Here is a 21,325-nt window from a genome sequence, read left to right on the forward strand (position 1 = left end):
TCACCCACCTTTGCCCTTTTCTCCACTCATTCCATCCCCCCCATTATGGATTAGCATCCACTTATCAGAGAAAACATTCGGCCTTTGGTTTTGGTGGGGATTGGCTTATTTCATTTAGCATAATATTCTCTGTTTACCTGCAAATGCCATAATTTTATTCTCTTTTATTGCTGAATAATATTCCATTGGGTGTGTGTGTATATATATATATATATACACCAGTGTCTATCCATTCTAAATGGCATTATTTACAGTCACCATAAATGTTAATCTGCCCTTTAGAGATAGTCACCTTATACAAAACAAGTTTTAAGCCTATGTTTGTCTATTACTCAAGAAATAATGTTAGTGAATATTTACGTTCAGAATGTACTTAAAATGTTCTTTAACTTTACATATCTCTGTTCAAATGATTGAAGGAATTATTGGTATATATTCAGATAATTGTTTTTATTATTTGTCTAATCACTAAAACCATACAGAAGTTCTCAGCATTTGCAGTAATGGATGGCAAAGACAAACTGCTAGGCTGATTGATGTTTTGCACTAATAGTGAAAGGTCTCAAACAGATCTGTTTCTACAGATTTTAAAAAGCGGGGGCCGGGGGGAATAGAGAAACATGAAGAACTTTTACAAATAGTGTAATGGAACTATCATGTTTGAATTCTGATTCTTTAAGTAGTTTGGGTTAGAAGATCAGGAGTGCATTTGAGATAGTAGACTTAAGAACATGATTATTTCTGTGAAATTTGAAGATCTTAAGAATTAGTTTTAAAAGTCTAATAAGTACCACAGAATCATTTCATTATATTGTATTTGTAAAATATTACCCCATATGCTAATATAGAAACATCAGTGAAATAGGTCATGAAATGATGGAGAATTGACCAGAGTTTCTCACTTGTCACATTTCTGAGAGTTAGTTTGTTTACAAGATTTTCTGGTCATTGAATAAGGTAATATATATTAAGATGCTGTACTAACTTTTGTATAATTATGCTGGATATAGATTTTTTGACATATTTTGTCTCAGGTTAAATAATCATTTGTAGTTCTCCCCTTTCTCTTCTCCGTTCATCACGTTGTACTATTATTTGTAATGAAATTATGAAAATTTCTGCATTTGTGGCAGATAAATGTAAAGTGGCATTAAAATCCAGATAGTTAAAAATATGAATTCTACATTTTGGAACTGGACAAACATCTGTTGATTATTTACTGGGAAATCTGAGTGGCTTAGGATTTAGGCAGGAACCTTTATTTGGAAGTAGCCCTCCTTTGATCTGTGATGCTAACAACAGTGAAGTGATCCTCAACCATGATCTATATATGTTAGTTCTTCTGACTACACATTTTCAATTTAGTCTTTTGGAAATAACTACCTCATTGGTATTGGTGACATACCTTGAATCTTAAAACTCTCTCTGCCATACCAGGTAATTTTATCTGTTTTGTCTCCTACTTTGTCCCAATTATCTAGAAATAAGCCCCATGTGTATTAAGACTTCAGAAAATGTATGCTGAATGAATTCCATATACCTCCCAGTCCTCATTGTTCAGCTGCTTATTCATGGAACAAAGGTTTATTAACCTTGGCTCTTAGAATATAGTTTGTTTTAGTTTGTTGTTTTGTTTTGGCAGCACCTTGTAAACCCAGGGGCACTCTATCACTGAGCTACATCCCCAGCCTTTTTTATTTTTTATTTTGAGATATAGTCTCACTAAATTACCCTGGCTGGTCTTGAACTTGAGATCTTCCTGTCTTAGCCTCCCTAGTTACTGGGATTAACAAGTTCAAGGTGTTTGCTTTTATTCTACTGAATAGTAACTGCTCAGTATAAAACTAACCAAATAATTGCACAAAGTAATTTTAAATAGTAATAAGTACTAGGTAAAAAAATAAAATATATCAATATGTTAAAAGTATGTAGTAGATGTATACCTTATAATTTGGGCAGTGAGGGAAGTCTCTTTGAGGAGTGTTATTTGAGATAGCAGAATATTGATAAGGAGCCAGCCTTGTGAAGATCTGGGAGAAGAATCATAATTTTAATATTGTCTAAATAAAACTTGCATAGAGAGATATTTATAAAATTCATTTTAAAACTGTTTCCTTGCCCCAAATTGTCCAAGGTTTGTGACTTTTGGAAGACAAAAGAGGTGACTACGTTTTTTCACTTGCATTTTTTTCTCTTAGTTATCTTTGATTACTCGTGGTTCTTTGATAACTGTGACAACTGTTAAAACTATTTTATAATTCAATATTTCTCTGTTGTCTGTTTCATTATTTCTGCTCTTATTTTTGTTTCATTTTACTTTCTTTGGATTAGCACTATTATCAATAAGTTAGAACTTAATATATTAATTTTCCATCTTTTCTGGTGTAAGTATTTAAAGGTCTTTTGTTATGGGTGCAGTGGATCTGTAATCCCAGTGGCTTAGGAGACTGAGGCAAGAGGATCGGAAGTTCAAAGCCAACCTCAGCAATTTAGTGAGGCCGTAAGCAACTCTGTCTCCAACTTAATATAAAAATGGGCTAGGGATGTGGCTCAGTAGTTAAGGCCTCTGGATTCAATTCCCAGTACTAAATAAATAAATAAATTTCTTTGTTTTTTTTTTTTGTTTGTTTGTTTGTTTTGTTTTTTTTTGATGAATACAATTCTGTCTACATCCTATGTATTTTATAGTGTTTTGGTTACCATTTGTTTTGTTTCTTTTCTGGTTTTCATTTAAATTTATCCCTGATCCATGAATTATTGAAACTTTAAGATTTATAAACATTTTTAAGCTTTTTAAAATTTATTGACTTCTAACTTAAAAGTATGTTATATGTGTAAGTATGTTATATGCATACTTATACATAACTTAAGTATGCAAATAACAATTTAATGCTGATGTCTTTGAATGGATTTCAAGAATGGATGGCTTGGGCTGGGGGTGTAGCTCAGTGGTAGAGCACTTGCCTAGCATGTGTGAGGCACTAGGTTCAATACTCTGCACCACATATAAATAGATAAATAAAAGTATGGTGTCCATCTACAACTAAAAAATATATTTAAAAAAAAAAAGAATGATGGCTCTTTTTGAGCCATCAAAAAATGATGTAACTTCACTGAAAAGAATGCATATATTTTAATTGTTGGCAATTATTTTTCCATGGCCATTAGATCAAGCTTATTGTGTTGTTCACATATTCTATATCTCAATTTTTTTCTGCTTGTTCTGTTAATCAGTGAAATGTGTATTAAAATAACCTACCATAGGGTTGGTGTTGTAGCTCTGTGATAGACCTCTGCCTAGCATGCTCAAGGCCCTGTGTTCAATCTTGGGGTTGTCGGGGGTAGGGGAGGAAAGAGAACCATAAAACCACAATAGTGTGTTTGTAATTTTCTCCCTGTAATAGTTTTTTAAATCCAATTTGATTTCCTATCTTTTTTTAAAATAGGCAAACTTAGTCCATTTGGGTTTTTTTGGTATCTTTTTCGGGGGTAGGGGGTAGTACTAGGAATTGAACTCAGGGCAATCAACCACTGAGACACATCTCCAGCCCTATTTTATATTTTATTTAGAGACAGGATCTCCCTGAGTTGCTAAGCACTTCACCATTGCTGAGGCTGGCTTTGAACTCTTGATCCTCCTGACTTAGCCTCCCAAGCCACTGGGATTACAGGTGTACACCACTGCATCCAGCTAGTATCTTTTGATTTGTATCTGACAACATATTTTTTTCTGTTTACTTTCCTGTGCTAAATTTTTCCTTTTTGGTTCTCTCATGGTAAGGGTCTTTTCAATTTTTGCCCAAAATATTTTTATTTTACTCTTTTTTAATGCTAGAGTTAAAATTATACATTTCATTAATTCTGGTGAAGTTGATAGCTATTTCTTCTAAAAATCTTTGCACATTTTATTTTACTGTTTTAGAAGAGAAATTTGCTGTTCTAATTGCTTTTCCTTTATAAAAGTAATGGATTTTTTTTCTTGGTATGCTTTTTTAATTTTTATTTTGGTGCTTGTCCTATTTTTATAGTTTAGATAACAGTTGTCCCCCAGGGCTCACATGAAATGCAAGTAAATTTAGAAGTGAAATTTAAACTTTCATTGTCTTTATATGGAAACTTCATTATCTCATTTCTCAGGAGTGAAATCCTCTATTTATTTTGTTTTATGGTAGACTAATTCCTCACGCTTTCTATTTGGAGATAGCATGTTCATCATTACATGAACCTTATCTGTGGCAATTCTCAGCAGCCTGGTTTAAGGGTGTATCCCTCCAAAGATATTCATACTTGCTTTTGCCAGGTACTCAGGCTTTATTAGTCATAATCTAATTTGGGGATTACCCTTTTAGTTTGGGGTTCGAGATTATGTAACAAATGTAGATTTGATCCCCACATTTATTTCAAGATAAGTCATTGATCTTGAACTCTTGAGACTTTTTTGCCCGAGCCAAGGCATAGCCATAGCATCTTCCTTATCTTTTTATGCTATATGGGTAGAAGAGTTCAGATTTATTCTTTCATTGGGTGTGTAGTCTTTAGGGAAGCTGGCTTTATAGGGAACATGTTAATGTAAACTCACTGCCTTGCTTAAAATCATTGGTCTTATTGCCTAGTCCTTAACTGCTTTTGAAATATAGTCCTTTTGGTTACCAATACCATCTGCACCCTTCTTGTGCCAAATAAATTCTCAGCTTCTACTTGTTGCTCTTATTTTTCATTTTCTCTTTATCATTAACTCTTTTTTACAAAAAATATATTTTTATAAATCTTATATTTTGTTCTTTTTGTGAGGTGGAATGATTTTTATAATACTTAGTATTCATGTTCCCCACTAATAGTCTCCAAATAGCTTGCTCACATATGTCCTAACATTTTAATGAATTTTCTACTTCATTTAGTATACTGATAGATTTTGTTGTTGTTGTTGTTGTTAGATGCAATACCTTTATTTATCTTTATTTTGTGTGTGTGGTGCTGAGGATCCAACCCAGTGCCTCTCACGTACTAGGCAAGCGCTCTACTGCTGAGCCACAACCCCAGCCCCTACAAATAGATTTTTTAATAACAAAATTTTTGTTCTTTACCAATACCAAACTGAGCATATATGACATCTTGGCTTTCAAGACTTTAAACCTTATTGAAAATCTGGTGACTAATTTTATTCTATTTTGTTTTAGTTAACTATCACACTTACTGATTAAGCAATTCTCTCCTCTGCAAAATAAAAAGAAACCTGGAGTTTTGGTAAAATAATATTCTTTCCAAATTTAAATGTTATAGGCATAAAAGTCTTATGTGAAGCCCCAAACCCCAGTACCTCAGAAGGTGACTCTATTTAGAAACATCACTACAAACACACTTCCTGATGTTACATTACATAACTTGAGGTTTTTTTTGTTTTATTGCCAATTGTTCCCATTGGAATATAAACTCCACAAGGCATAGATTCTGCTGATTTTGTTCACTTTTGTATTAACCTAGAACAAGATATGGTACATTATTGGAATTCAACTCTAATCTTGAAAAAGGTGATTAGAATGAGTTCATAGGGGTGGAACCTAACCCAGTCTAACCAGTGTCCTTATAAGACCTGGAAATTTGGACTGGATTTGGGGGCTGGAAATCTTGGGTAGTTTAGAGAGACACCAAAGATATCAGGGCACAGAAGAAAAGCCCATGTAAGTGGTGCTGGCCATCTATAAGCCAAGTAGAGAGGGCACAGAAAAAACAAACCTGCCAACCCCTTGATCTTGTATTCTATCCTATAGAACTGTGAGAGAATAATTATATAATAATTTCTCTACATAAAAACCCTTGGTGTAGCAAAACAAATTTTTATTTAAAATAAATAAATAAATAAATTTCCTTGACACTAAGAACTTGCAAATCAGTACAAGAAAGTCAAACAACTCAACTGAAAAACAAGGACAATAATGTAGTTTCTGAAAACAGAAATATGTTCAAATGAATTGGGGTATATATACTGCTGTTAAGCATTATTTGAGTTAAAAAAAAATTCACCAAACTTCTCAATTCCTTGTTCAATTTTTCTGTCAGTGTGTAACAAGCCAACTCAAACCCTAATGCCTTCAATTCAACAAGCATTTAATTTGCTCATTTCTGCTTTCTGGTCAGGGCTCACTGGGCGTTTTTTCCACTGGTCTTTACTATAGGCACTCATGGACTTCCAGTTTCCTATATATTCAGATGGGGCTGGAAATCTTGGGTAGTTTAGGAATCCAGGAAGGAATTAATTCAGTAGTCACAAGGCCCAGTATCTTAAATACCTGGGAAAACCAAGTTGTATGATCAAGCCCAGAGTCAGTATTGAGGACGACACAAGATGTAATGCTAGGAGTTGGATGGTTCACTGGAGTCCATCACTACAAACACACTTCCTGATGTTACATTACATAACTTGAGTTTCTTTTTGTTTTATCGCCAGTTGTTCCCATTGGAATATAAACTCCATAAGGCATGGATTTTGCTGATTTTGTTCACTTCTGTATTAGCCCAGAACAAGATATGGTACATTATTGGAATTCAATAAATTTTCTTGGATGAATATGTCCAGTAAACCTAGCTAGCTTGTGTAAAATAAAATGGTATATATTAGGGGAGGCATGTATTTCTGTGTACATAATAAATTTCTGGAACGATAAATATTTTATTAACTAGGAACTGTACTCCAGAGAATAAGGGGGCATTTGATTTACATTATTTATTCCCATAATGTATCACAATTTATAATGTAGAAAATATATAGTAAGATATGAGAAGCATTTTAATTTTTGTAATTTTTTAAAAATTTATAATACTAAAATTAGAGGACTAAGGCCAGTAAACTTGGAAAAATTATTTTAGTGTGTCTCGCCAGTATAATAATATTTTATTGAATATACAGTTAAGTACTACACAGTACATTGAGTATCTCAATAACAAGATTCTTTGTTGGTTTTTTGTTTGTTTGTGTTTATTCTGGAGAGGTGTGCTGGGGATTGAACCCAATGTACTTTATCACTAAACTACATCCCTCAGGTAACATCCTTCAGTAATTTACTACCACTGTCAAATTCTAAACTATGAGGAAAGAAGTGGATAAGGTAGTATTTAAAATTTTTTAAAATAACTATTGATTTGTTGATTGCTAAAATGTGTTGGAAATAATAGCAAAAATTAAAATTCTTCAGTTCACTTTGAATTTTTTAAAAAAATTCTTAGAATAACAGAGGAAATCAAGAACAAAACTGCAATAAAATCTAAAAAATAATAATTAAAGTACTCTCTGTGGTTACACTGAGTGAAGTAAAATTTAGTCTTAAACACACGTATTACTAAAAGGAGAATGAAAGAGTTTTCAGCTGAATAGGTTAGAAAACAACAAAATGAGCCTAAGGAAAATGTAAGAAAGGAAATAGTAAACTTTAAAAGTAAAAATGATGTTTTAAAAGAAAGCTACCTAGCTGACTGCTTTACCCTCCTAATATATCTTCATACACTCAGCCGCTATGCTGTGGCAGATTATTTCTTCATGACACTATGCCTGTATAAATAAAATTCTTCAGATTGTCCTTAAAATGACTCACAAGACTCTTCATAACCTGTGACTCACAAGACTCTTCATAACCTGACTCCCATCTACTCTTCCTTTATTTCTTACCTTGCCTTTTTGTTCTGCCATACCACTGTCCCCTATCCCCTGTTCCAACCTATAAAGCTACAGAACTTCCTTTGGTTTAGTGAACACGATAAACTTTTTGTGACTTTCCAATCCTTGAGTTTTGCACATATTCATTCTTCCATGGGCCTGAAAGGCCTTCCCACTGTTTTGCCTGGCTAATTATTATTCAGTATTCAGGACTCTGCTTAAATTCTATATTCTCTATAAATCTATAATACATGTATATGCACATATATTTGATAGTCTCATGTGCTCTGATATTCTCACCAGTCAGTATCAAAGAAATATTTAAATAAGAAGATCAGAAATCTAAAATTACATTGCTTAAAATTATTAAACACTTTTCCAAAACTACTTTTGCCAGAATAAATGAGTCTAGAAGAGTATACTGTGTGCTAAAAGAAGTATCTTAAATTTAGCAAATGATATGGGTTAACAGATATAATATTGGGGAAAACAAATATCTTTGAATCTTCTCAAGATGAATTTTAGGTACATCAAAGAATTAAATATGAACATTTAAATTATTCAAAAGCTAGAAGAAAATAGAAACTAATACTTGTCAAACCTATAGATTCATATTATATATTGTGTACATGCACAAATATGTAGTAACATATTCCACTATTATGTATAATTATAAGGCACCAATTTTAAAAAGTTTTTTTAAACATTTTTGACATTGTCAAAATGTTTATATTGTATATGGAAATACAATATAAGCCACAAAAAAATTAAATTTTTAAATAACCACCTTAAAAAATTAATAGAGGCAAAATTGTAATGTTTTATTTAACCCAGTATGTCCAGAATATTATTTCAATACATAATCAATATAAAAATTATTAATTAGCTATTTTACATTATTGGATGTTTTGTACTAAAAGCCTTTGAAATCGGTTGTTTATTTCACACTTAGAGCACATCTCAGTTCATACAAGCCACATTTCAAGTGCTTGGTAGCCAGTTATGGATAGTGGCTGCTATTAATGGACAGAGTGGCTGTAGAAGAAATTAAATAGAGAAGAAATAGAAGATATCATAAAGAAAAAAAAATGGTAACATTGACTGTAGGAAAATAAACAATTCTAATGAAGTAAAAGGAGAAAATATTTGTAGCATAACACAGTGTAGTATTCTTATTCTTAATATGCAAAAAATTCAGACAAGTCATTGAGAACTTCTAAAGGCCCAGAAAATAAATGATAATGACATAAATAGGCAGTTTACAAAAGAGGATAAAACATAGCAATAATAAAGAAGTACAAATTTGACTGGATACATTGCTCAATTGTAGAATGCTTGCTTAGCATGTGTGAGGCCCTGGGTTCAGTTTCACTGTGGGTCTAGTGGGGGGTGGGGTGAAGCCTAATTAAAACAATAGTAATATTTTATTTTTATTTGTCAAAGCAGGAGAGATTATAGAACTATAATTTTCAGGATTACACAGAAAGCAGTAAAAGGGTGTTCTTATAGTCTATGAGAGGTACTATAAAGTAGTAAAACCCTTTTAAAGGGCAGTTTAGCAGCAGGCACCAGAATTCCTTTTCTGGGAATCATAAGGAAGCAATACTAATCATAGCAGAAAACTGCATAACAAAATGCTCACTTTGGCATTGTTTATAATAATGAAAAAAATAAAAACTACATAAATTCCTTACATTAAAAAGAGTGGGTAAGGGGCTGGGGTTGTGGCTCAGCGGTAGAGCACCTGCCTAGTATGTGCAAGGCCCTGGGTTCGATCCTCAGCACCACATAATAATAAATAAATAAAATAAAGATATTGTGTCCAACTACAACTAAAAAATAAATGTAAAAATAAAAGAGTGGTTAAGTAGTTTATAGTTTAGTCATTTAATTATATACATTGCATAAAATAACATGGAAGTCTTTTTAAAAATATTTTTAGTTATACATGGACACAATATCTTTATTTTGTTTATTTTTATGTGGTGCCGAGGATCAAACCCAGTGCCTCACACATGCAAGGCAAGTGTTCTGCCACTGAGCCACAACTCCAGCCCTCATGGAAGCCTTTTGTATAATAACAAACTCAAAAAAGATACAGAATTAAATATAAAATTTAGTGCTGCACAATTCTGTGCAGCATAAGACTTAAAATTTTTTTTAGAATATTGTTTGTCTTGGGATAGAAAAGCTTTAGACTTCTTTCTTCCCAGTTTTCTGTTTTTCTCAGTTTTTAAATGTCATAAAATTAGACTGTATTTTATCTTCTTGATATGGAAAAAAACTACTTAAAATGGTGGGATTAATTTAACACATTCTCAGCCATACCTTAATATGTACAGTTCAAGTGTGCTCAACTCATGCTCTACCAAATCAATTTATACTTCAGAAAAGTACAATACTTAGCTAATGATGAATTCCCATAAATAATCAAATACTTGGGATTTGACTCCGCATCTTTGTTTCTAAGTAATGTTTCTTGACCTTCTAATAAAAATTTGCCTCTATTTTCTTTTTCTGTTTCCTTTACTTCTGGCCTATGTCTGGCTTCTAGAAAAAGTGAAATAATAGTTTTTTTTTTTTAACAAACCAGCATTGTAAATGTGTAATTTCCATTTTCCTTCCCAGTGTCCTAAGGTTAAATAGCTTACATCTGCAGCATTTAGTATTTTTATGTACTGCTTTGCTCTTACTATTTTGATTAATACTTTCCCCCCTCGTTTTAAGGTTATTCTGGTACAAGTAAATCCTGGGGAAGCATTTACAATAAGAAGAGAAGATGGACAGTTTCAGTGCATTACAGGTAAGAATGGCAATTTATTACCATTTGTGACCAAAAAAAATTGGTGATACAAAATAGTATATATGTTTATGGTTTCTTCCTTTATTTCTCATTACCACCATACGAAAGTACAATTCTGTTTTATGTAACTATTGCCATAATATCCTAACTAAACTCTTTGCCATGGTTTCTTGATTAATCTTTCTGTATTTTATTGTTCATATTACTTCCCTACTTAGAAATCTTCAGTGACTCTAGTCCAGATTCCTTAGTCTTTCAAAAAGATAACTGCAATTTTCTAGTCTTGTTCCCACTTCGATTCCAACATTGCTTCCCTTTAATCTTTTCTAAGTTATCTTAATTACTGTCTTTCAAACCTGTCTTGTGCTGTCAGTAATATTTTTTTTTAATCTAGAATTCATCCTCTATAACCACTATTCCAGCCTGTACAAATCCTACTGCTTTAAGACTGAACTTAGTTCTTACCTTTAAGAAGATTTTTGTAATCTTCCTTTAGTGAGCATCCTCTTAGCATTTTGGGGCAGGGTAATTCTTTTCTGTGGAGGGCTATCCTGTGAATTGTAGAATGTTTAGCAGAATTCCTCACCACTTTTCATGAGCCACTTCTCCTTACCCCTATTTAGACAAACAGAAATGTCTCCAGACATCAACAAATACACTTGGGTAGCAAAATTGTCCCCAGTTGATGCAAATCACTTTCATTTGTAAAGATGAAAGCAATAAAAAATTTAGTGGCTAAGATGGGTCCCCAATCCAAAAGTATCCTTATGAAAAGGGGACATTAGACATACATGTAGGAACAGTGCCCTGTGAAGATAAAGGCAGAGATCTACAAGCCAAGAAATGGCAAAGATCACCAGGAAACCATCATAAGGTAGGAGAGAGGCTTGGAACAGAATCTACCTTATATCCATCAGAAAAAAACAACCTTCCCAACACCCTATTATTTCATTTCTAGGCTCCAAATCTGTGAGACAATAAATTTCTGTTGTTCTAAGTGAAAAACAAAATAAAAGTCACTGGCTGTGGAACCTGAATTTAAATCTCAACTCTACCTCATACTAGCTATATGATCTTGCTCATGTTACTTAACTTCTATAAATATTTTTCTTCTCAATAAAATTGCCATCCCAATCAAGAACAGTATATCTAATAGGATAATTGTGAGGGTTAATTAATACACATACAGTGTACTCAGACATGGCACAAATAAGGTACTCAATAAATGGTGGTGGTGGTGCTAATAGAAAATGACCTCCATCTCCTCTGAAATCCTGTAATACCAATGACTGTGCCATTAATTTATCAAATAACTGTGCTATTTTATAGTAGTTCTAGTTTTTTTTTCTTTTAACTATTTAAATTTTGTATTATTTGATATAAAAATTTTATTCAGTTTCTCCAACTATGGTCTAAGCACTGAGAGCAAATAACATCTCATATTTCTTTTTATTCCTTTGAACCTAATAGTTTATTTAATTTAAAAAGAGTTCATTAGAGGTAGGGTGAACATATACTTTACTATCATCCAAATTGGAATACTTCTGAAAATGAAAGAACTTTTGTAAGTACTTCATGACTAGTATGAACCAAGACTTATGGTATTCCCCTCTCCCCCATTTTACCAAAGCTATAAATAGCATACACTTCATTACCTAAATGAAAATAAGCCCATCTTTAACTATGTGTTTCATAGAATGTAAGTTTCTAATAGATTTATTTTATATCTTTTTCAAATTGTTTTCAATAAATATTGTTTATATTGGAAACATTTTAATAAATATAGCATTGATCTTTTCAAGCACATTGGCAAGCTGAGTATGGTGGCACAAACCTAATTTATAATGTGCAGGCAGTACTAATAGTATCCTAATGTTAGGAACTAACCATCACGTTAAAACACTTTTATACAGGGACACATTTCTCTGCTTCACTGGAAAATAGAAGTTCCTCTATATGATAGATTTTAAGGATGGAAACTGAAGATTAGTGAATAGAATTTTTTAAAACACAGGAAAGGAAAAAAGGGAACTAGACATAAAGCAAAAAGGCTTTCCCCTCTGTTTATGTTCATTACCTAAATGAAAATAAGCCCATTTTAAAAGTGAGAGTAGGAATAGAAGGGAAGCAACAGGTAACAAGGAGAAAGAGAAAGTCTCAAGGAAGGGAAATCTCATGCCAGTGAAGCGGAGAAGAAAGAGATCTTTAGACCAAGAGAGAAATTACAAGATGGGTTATGGGTGGAAGGAATAGTAGTGAATGAAGGACTGGGGTTGAAGTCCTTGTAAAGATCAGTGTGCTCTCACTCCAAGCAAGGGAAGCATACAGAGAGAAGAGTATTGACTACAAGAATTCATCACCTCCCTTTTTTCATCACTAGTCACTGTTATGTAGCAAGCCCCTTCCTGGCTTAGTTCATCTCATATTTCTTTTTATCTCTTCGAACCTAATAGTTTATTTAATTTAAAAAGAATTCATTAGAGGTAAGGTGACCATATACTTTACCATCATCCAAACTGGTATACTTTTTAAAAACGAGAGTAGGAACAAAAGGGAAGGAACAAAGAGAAAGTCTCAAGGAAGGGAAATCTTATGCTAACAAAGAGAAAGTCTCAAGGAAGGGAAATCTTATGCCAGTGAAGCAGAGAAGAAAAAGAGATCCTTAGACCAATAGAGAAGAGTGGGGAAGGAAGAAAGGAGAGGAGAAGGGGAGGGCAGAACTGGGAAATGAAATGTACCAAATTATGCTCTATCCATATATAAATATACCACAGTGAGTCCAATGTGTGTATGTATATTTACATGTGCATGTGTGTGTGTATACACACACACACACACACACACACACACGTAATTATAGCACTCTAAAATAATAATAAAAGATCAGTAGTGTAGAGTAAGTGGATCAAGGAAAGGGAAGATATTGGAAAATGAGATTGATCTAATTATCTTATGTGCATGTATGGATATAGCACAATGAATCCTATTTATAATTATAATGCACCAATTAAATATATTAATTAAAGTAAATTAATTTTAAAAATTTTTAAAGAAAAAGAGGTCTAAGACCATCAAGTTAGAAAAACTGTTCTCTAGTAGCCACTATACTCATTATAAAAAAATCTCTATAGTAACACCTAAATAATTGAGATAAATCCAGTATAAATTAATAAGCATTTGAATTAAAGCTCATTCTTTTTAAAATAATTTTGTTATCTTTCAAGAATTTATAAAAACAATTGAGGTGGCTGTGTTACTATAGTATGCTGATTTTAAATCCTTTGTGTATAGAACAAGGAGTGGGATAGCTGGGTCAAATGGTAGTTCCATTCCATCCATTCATCAGCAGACTGTAGTAACACAGCCATATCAATGTTTATAGCAGCTCAATTCACAATAGCTAAACTGTGGAAGCAACCTAGATATCCTTCAATAGATGAATGGATAAAGAAACTGGTATATATACACAATGGAATATTACTCCACATTAAAAGAGAATAAAATTATGCCATTTGCAGGTAAATGGATGGAGTTGGAGAATAATCATGCTAAGTGAAGTTAAGTCAACCCCCAAAAACCAAAGGCTGAATGTTTTCTCTGATAAGTGGGTGCTGATCTATAGTGGGATAACATGGGAAAAATGGAAGAACTTTGATGGGGTGGAGGGGAGGGGAAAGATGGGGAGAGGGCATGGGAGTAGGAAAGATGGTGGAATGAGAGGGACATTATTACCCTAGGTACTTGTACAACTTCACATATGGTGCGATGCTATATCATATACAACTATAGAAATGTAAAGTTGTGCTGCAATTGTGTACAATGAATCAAAATGCATTCTGCTGTCTTATATACCTAATTAAAGTAAATAAATAAAAAATATGGAAAGCAAAAAAAATTTATAAAAACAAGGTTACAAAGAGCTTTAGAGATCTACGTAATCGCCTTCCTTTATTATAGATTCAGAATTTGTGTGTTACAGCTAGTTATGAGTAGTGCTTAATGTAGTCATACCTTTTCTACTGTAGCATACTTCCTAGAGAGACAAATTGCTAGTCATTTTTTCTGAGACTTTACTGTCTACTGAGATGTACTGTGCCAGTTGCTGGTAATTCAGAGAACTAAGACAGTTCCTGCCATTCAAGAACACAGGAAAAGGGGAAATTAGCAATGATATACAGAAGAAGAGAGCTATTAGAGATGTGCCTAGGGTATTATGAGAACACAAAATGAGACTGTAACACAGAGTAGTATGTAATGGGAAAAAAATTTCCTGGAAGAAGTGAAACATAAGCTATTTTTAAGGAAAATAACAGCTAACCAGATGACAAAGCATATTAAGACATTTTAGATAGAGAGAGGGAAAAGTGTTCAAAAGCAGCCAGAGGGAAAAAATGACTTGAATTATTTGAATAACCACACAGATTAGAATTGCTAAAAAGTTATATGAAAAGGGGGTGTGGCTAGAAATTAATCTCAAAAATGTAGAAAGAACTTGAAGTGACTTGAGCAGCATACTAGGAAATTTAACTTCATTGGGAGGATGTGGAAGAGCCAGGAAAGGAAAATACACAGGGAAATAAACATCTAATTAATGATTTGAAAAGATTAGTGATGCCTTTTGTTCTATTAATATGTGATGTCTCTTGGCCCATAAATCTTCCTACTATAAACATCTAGAGATGTTCAATAAAGTATAACAAATATTCTTTTAAATGCATGGCTAAGCTTCTTTCTGTTCCGTTCACTTCCCAAAAAAGAAACAAAATGAAAAAAGTAAAAATATATACTTATTTGATTTGATGATTTTTATTGTCTCATATCATTTTTTCTGAGTCCTCAATGATGATTTCTGTAATCCTTTAGCTCTTTACCTCCACTCTGAGATATGTAAAAGTGCAGTCCCATTGACCACTTTCCAGTTTGTCTTTATGTTCTATGGTTAGGTTTATTTATACTGCCTGATTTGGACCCATACTTTTTTTTTTTATTAACCTTTTTTTAAACAGTGCTAACGGATCAACTGAGGCCTCACAACCTGGGTTCACACCTAGGCAAGTACTCTGCCGCTGTGCTACATCCCCAGCCCCAGTATCTCATTTTTACTGTTTTTTGCTGCAACTCATTGGTTTCAGCACAAATACATCATTACTTTTTAAATGAGAATATTACCATGAATCTGTCTCAGTTTTTTTTTCTATTCTAAAATATTTCTTATATTTTGAAATCAGTCTAAAACTTGGTGGGTTTTTTTTTTTTCTTTTTTGTAATGAAATGCTTTGGTAAGAATGTCAACACATTATCTTGTATGATGATATATGTACTGTGAAAATTAAGTCATTTTTGCTTGGTTACTTGTACATAGAAAGTAAACATTTATTAAATGACTTAAATTTCTGGTTTAGAATTAACAGATCTTTGTAACATATTAAAGACTACCCTTAGGTTTGTTTTTGGCTTTTTGTTGGTTTTTGTTTGTTTGTTTTGTTTTGTTTGGGGGGGGGGTTGGTGCACAGATAAGCAAAAGAGGAAATTGGCAAAGTTTCTAAATTTGGATTACTAGAAAAGTTATAGAGCTTATAACTTATATTCTCTATATATTGCATAGAGAATATGTCATACATATTAAGATCTATGTCATACAGCTGGTTCTCCAGGTGACAAACTGGTACCTACATGTAGATATCATCTGTTCTTTGAAGCTCTTGCTTCAGTTTCTCTCCTTTTAGTCTTAGGTATACATATAGAAATAATTGAAATTTAATTATTTAAGTTCTACAACTATTTATGTCTGTCATAAGCCTTTCATAGCACCCAGCATATAGAGAATGCTCAATAAATGTTTAAGTTAAAGAAGAGAAGAAAACAACATTTCTTGAGCATTTCTGTGTCAAGCAAATGGAGTCTATGTAGACAAATTTTAGGTAGTATTCTCCGTAGTTAGAGGCAGATATGGTTTTATTTTCCTCTTTTCCATGACATCTCAAAAATTAATAAATGGGGCTAAGGAATAAGAATGTGTTAATTAAATATTTAGTATTTTTGCATTGTTATAGCATTTCTACTTCTTTGGACATGTTGTTTATGTCTGTGGAACCATAGAACCAAAGATTTATGTTCGATAAATAGCCACTAATTATGTTGGTCATGAATTCACAAAATCTACATTATTTTTTTTTTTACAACATAGGTGCCACATTTGCATTTTAGCAAAATGAGAACCTTATATTCTTTATTTATTCACTCAGTATTCAGTTAAGAGACAAAAATGAATAAGTACTCTTAAATTCCACAAACTTATTTGCCTTACATATCTTTATGTAAAGGCAAAATTAAATTTGTTTACCAGCCCACTGCCAGAAAACAGTTTGTCTCATGTTGTGTTATCCAGGGCTTTGTTTTCTAGGGATTTTCTGCTATTTTTAATCAATTGCTTTGACAAAAATAAAAGACAAGTTAATGAAAATTTTAAGTCAGAAGGTTACAAAGGATAACTTAAAAACATTGTCAAGCTCAAAAAATAATCAAAACTTCTTGAAATAAGTCAAAATTAGTAGGATGAAATTTAATAGGAATAAAGGTCTACATTTTTATTTTAATGAAGCTGACTCTGGCCTTTTAACACAAAAGAAGTTTATTAAGATTCTCTTTCTTCCCTAACAGTTCAGTCCTGAAGCCATTGGGGTAGAGATAGGGAGTATTCCAGTGGAATGAGGGAGGCAAATGCAGTTCCTCAGAGTGGGATTCAGTACCCAAATTGGGTGAGAAGCACATTACATAGGAGAAGAACCAAGTTTAGGAAGACAGACCCAAGCAGAATAAGGCAGCCTGGTATGGCGTCCAAGGCTGAGGAGGGTATCTTCAAGAGAGTCATAGCATAGAGTGTGGCATAAGAACTTGAATAGGATGAGAAAGCCATTGACACAATAGGGTGGTCCTGAACTCAAGCAAGGGTGAAGAGGTCATCAGTGTGGACATGATCATCAGCCTGAGCTGGGTTTGTAGAAGCTCCAGCAAGTTCAGACCACCCCTATGCTGGGGTTGTTGTGGAGTGAAAAGTTGGAATCCAAGTGGAGTTTTAAAAAAAGGTAAGAGGAGACATCCACAAAGAAGTGATCAATGTAGAAAGTCACCATTAATACCATGATTATACTCCTGCTACTTCTTCACTAAGAACTCAGTAATACTTGTTTCCAGCACATAGACCACTTATATGTAACAGGAAATGGATAACTTTCCACCATTGCCTACAAGATTATCAGCACCTATAAGAGTGATAGTCTTTATCAAGTTGTCTCCTTAAACCCATGAAGGAACTTCAGATCATATGCACTGAAACAAGTGACAGGGTCTGATACAGTGTAAGAGAGGAGACTTTAAATTTATAAATAGAGCTTATTTTAGCAGAACTAGAGTTAAATATGAGCTGTCCTATTGAATCTAACTTGCACAAGAGAAAATAAATTAAATCTTGGATTGTAGAAATAGAAATGTAAGTTCAAAATAGATGGTGGTGTATGTGGGTTAGATGTTTTCAGTTAGCATGTTTAAAAGAAGTATTGGCTTACTTGGGTTGTCCCAGGGAAGGTAACGAGCAGAGAATAAGAGCATGAAATCGTTCTTATAAAAGATTTTAGAAACAAATGAAGGATGTTTAATCTAGAAAAGAGAACAGTGACTAGGAAGACATTGTTCCATGTACCTCTGGAGGGCAGAATTTACACCAACAGATTAGAGTTAAAGGAAGCAGATTTTGACTCAGGGAAAAACCATAACCGATATGACTGTATATAAATGGAGTCATCGTTTGTTATATAATTATATGTATTCATGCACTCATTGGATGGTACAAAGGCAATTTCTACATAGGGAGTTAAGTTTGATTAGGTGAATTCTAGCCTTCATTCTTAGATTCTTTGATTCTAGAATAATCTACTAATTAAACTGAGATCTCTTTAGTTAATTATGGGAATGAGTACTTTGAGTGAGAATCTTAAATTTAACAATTACACTTGTTCACAGGCATATTTCATAAAGTAATTGAGCTAGTGAATGGTTATTGCTCATAATAGACCTATAAGCAGAATGCCAACTAGTTAATTTAATAATACTGTTAGTGATGGACACTTTTTTTTTTTTAAGAGAGAGTGAGAGGGAAAGAGAGAGAGAGAGAGAATTTTTTTTAATATTTATTTTTTTTAGTTCTCAGCAAACACAACATCTTTGTTTGTAGGTGGTGCTAAGGATCGAACCCAGGCCGCACGCATGCCAGGCGAGCGCACTACCGCTTGAGCCACATCCCCGCCCTAGTGATGGACACTTGAGAGAGAAACTTGCACTAAACTTGTGACTCTTTTAGGGGCAGAAGCAATTATCCTTTCTTTATCATGGTACATAAAACTTTATTTACCTGAAGTGTTCCAGATATATTATCTCCTGTTTTGTTTCCTTAACAACTGAAATTGTCACCTTTCATCTGATTCTCTTTACTAAAATAATGCCATTTGCTTGCTTAGCAAGTATTCTGTTGATAGGTTATAATGAACTGCTAAAATGTTTTAAAGTTGTATTGGGTGCTCATTTGCCTTGATAATAACTTCTGTATACCAAAAATAGTCTTTTTATACTTGGGATATTTTAGTGCCTCGGAGTCTTCAATATGCACCAGTTAAGATTCTCTGGTTATATGGAAATGTTAATTTTAGTATGTGAATAGTGAGCTGTCAATAATCACCTGAATGTTGTCTATTTAACAGAAATAACTTCTGCTTATTTTCTATGATTTGACTCTTATGTATAGAAAAAAGTATCAAGGTGAATTCAAATTTGCAGAGCCAGATCGCCTTGGTTTCCTCATACTTACCTTACTTAGGGAACCCAAGAACCTATTTAACAATCCCAGAGTGTGTTAATGGTGAGCCTCTTCACCCTCTAGTTTAGAATAACATTAACCCTCACCTTCAAGTCCTGTTACTTTCCCTTTTGGTTCCAAGTAGCTCAGACCTGTTTTTAAGCAGTTATTGTTTTTACGATCATTGTTGCTACAGGTGGCTTTCTGCTCTGCCAATGGGGGTCTAATTGGCCCTTCTTTCTACTGCCCCTCATTCAAGAAGTAACCAGCACTGTTGTTAATTGACAGCTCTTTTGTTCTCATTTTTCTTCTCTTCGCTGTGATTGCTGTTCATCAGTGTTTTTCTGCTCTCAGATATTATCTTTTCAAGTACTTCATCCTGACTTGCCCTCCATTCCTGCAGTTTTTGAAGGGAAGGGAAAGTTTGTTTCAAACAATAAGTACCATTTTGCTCACTTTCTATGTGTTCTGGATCATGGTGAGTATGACCATAGCCATTCTTCCTCCCCACAGTTAGTCATCGCTTTCATATTTATCATCTCCTTTGCGATAAATAATTTTTTTAAAAAAAAAGGACTGGAGATGTGGCTCAGTGATGAAGCACCCCTGGGTTCAATCCCTGATACCAAAAAAGGAGGAGAGGTTAAAATTTTATGTTAAATTGAAGTTTTTATTTAATCAGGACCATTTATTTAATTATATGTTATTAAGGATATCAACAGAATTAACTCATTATGAGAGAAGGAAAACTTACTTTTAATGAATATAGATACATAGAAATCAGTTTGCTACTTGAAGCATGTGGTAGGACTGTAGTTTTTTAAAATTTGTGCTTTCTATATAATCTCATAATTTTGATGAATATGAATTGTGTAAGCCATATAAAAGTCTTACCCCTTTCAAGTTGTTCAATTTGACTTTATTTCATGAAACATTTAGTTGTTTGAACCCAATCAGGAGAATGGTATTTTGAGTACAGATTGAATACAGCATTTTGAGTGCAGATAAGTGGATTTTTAAACTAGTGAAGCCTAGGAAAAGAGACATAGCAAATTTTTAAGTACATAATAATAGTACAACAATTTTCTGAACATCAAGGGGGTTAAAAAAAAAGTAATGTCCAAATTTAATGTTATAATATAGAAGTAGTACAAAAATTCTGATACCAGTGAGAACAGTTAAGAAACCGAAGGCAGAGAATCTGAGGAGACATTGAGAATTTTGTTGACCCAGAAAAGGGTCAGTGTAAGCCAGGCTGTATTTATAAAAGATAATTTGTTTGAATTTTTTTCTATTTAACCAAGTCATTCTGTGAAGGGATGCTGGGGAAATAAACCAGTATTTACTACAAACCTACTTTGTGCTTTAAGTACATTTTCTTAACCCTATGAAAGAATATTCAAAAAGATCACCTTCATTATTAAAAATAAAAATGAACTTTCCAAAGTTAGCTTCAGTAAAAGAATTTCCTGATAAGAGAACTAATGAATCACAAATACAAAGATTTACCTTAGTTTAGCCTTATAGTAAGGAGCACCATATTTTGGGACTCAGTAAATACTAATTAAGCAATCTGTTCCAGACATAACAATTTGTTTATGAAAGCATAGCTGGCATAAGGCTAAGATGTTCAGAGAATATTTATATAATAAAGTCATAAAGAAACTACCATGAAGTTAGCCTTGTACTATCTGCAGGAAATGTACCAGGAAACAAAATATCTTTCCTGGTTCCTTTCTTTGTATAGCAATATGTTGGATGTGATTTCTAGTACCTACCTACATACATAGAGATGGAAAAATCATTTCCCAATTTATCTAGGTTTTATCTTCATAGTTTCCATTTCCTCGTTGCTTATCATAGCAATAGACATTAGGTTTAATTTCATTTCTCAGAAAAACCTTTACTCTTATGTACAGAGGGTGACTTGTACTCCTGACTGTGGTTACAATTGTATATTAATCCCCCCATTAACCATAAGAGTCACAAAATAACGTAATAATGGTGGCAGGAGAGGATTTCCTCG

The 21,325-nt window shown here is 33.2% G+C and overlaps 1 protein-coding gene across 1 annotated transcript in view; it reads left to right on the forward strand.

The window, feature by feature from the left end:
* The window catches only part of Fndc3a (fibronectin type III domain containing 3A), a 159,683-nt gene that overhangs the window by 50,368 nt on the left and 87,990 nt on the right, over positions 1-21,325 (forward strand). The window contains exon 3 of the mRNA XM_076872029.1: positions 10,376-10,451. Within this exon, the coding sequence (XP_076728144.1) occupies positions 10,376-10,451 (76 nt within the window). The remainder of the gene's footprint in view (positions 1-10,375; positions 10,452-21,325) is intronic.

The sequence above is a fragment of the Callospermophilus lateralis genome, chromosome 12 (assembly GCF_048772815.1).
Source record: "Callospermophilus lateralis isolate mCalLat2 chromosome 12, mCalLat2.hap1, whole genome shotgun sequence".
Taxonomy (NCBI): Eukaryota; Metazoa; Chordata; class Mammalia; order Rodentia; family Sciuridae; genus Callospermophilus; species Callospermophilus lateralis.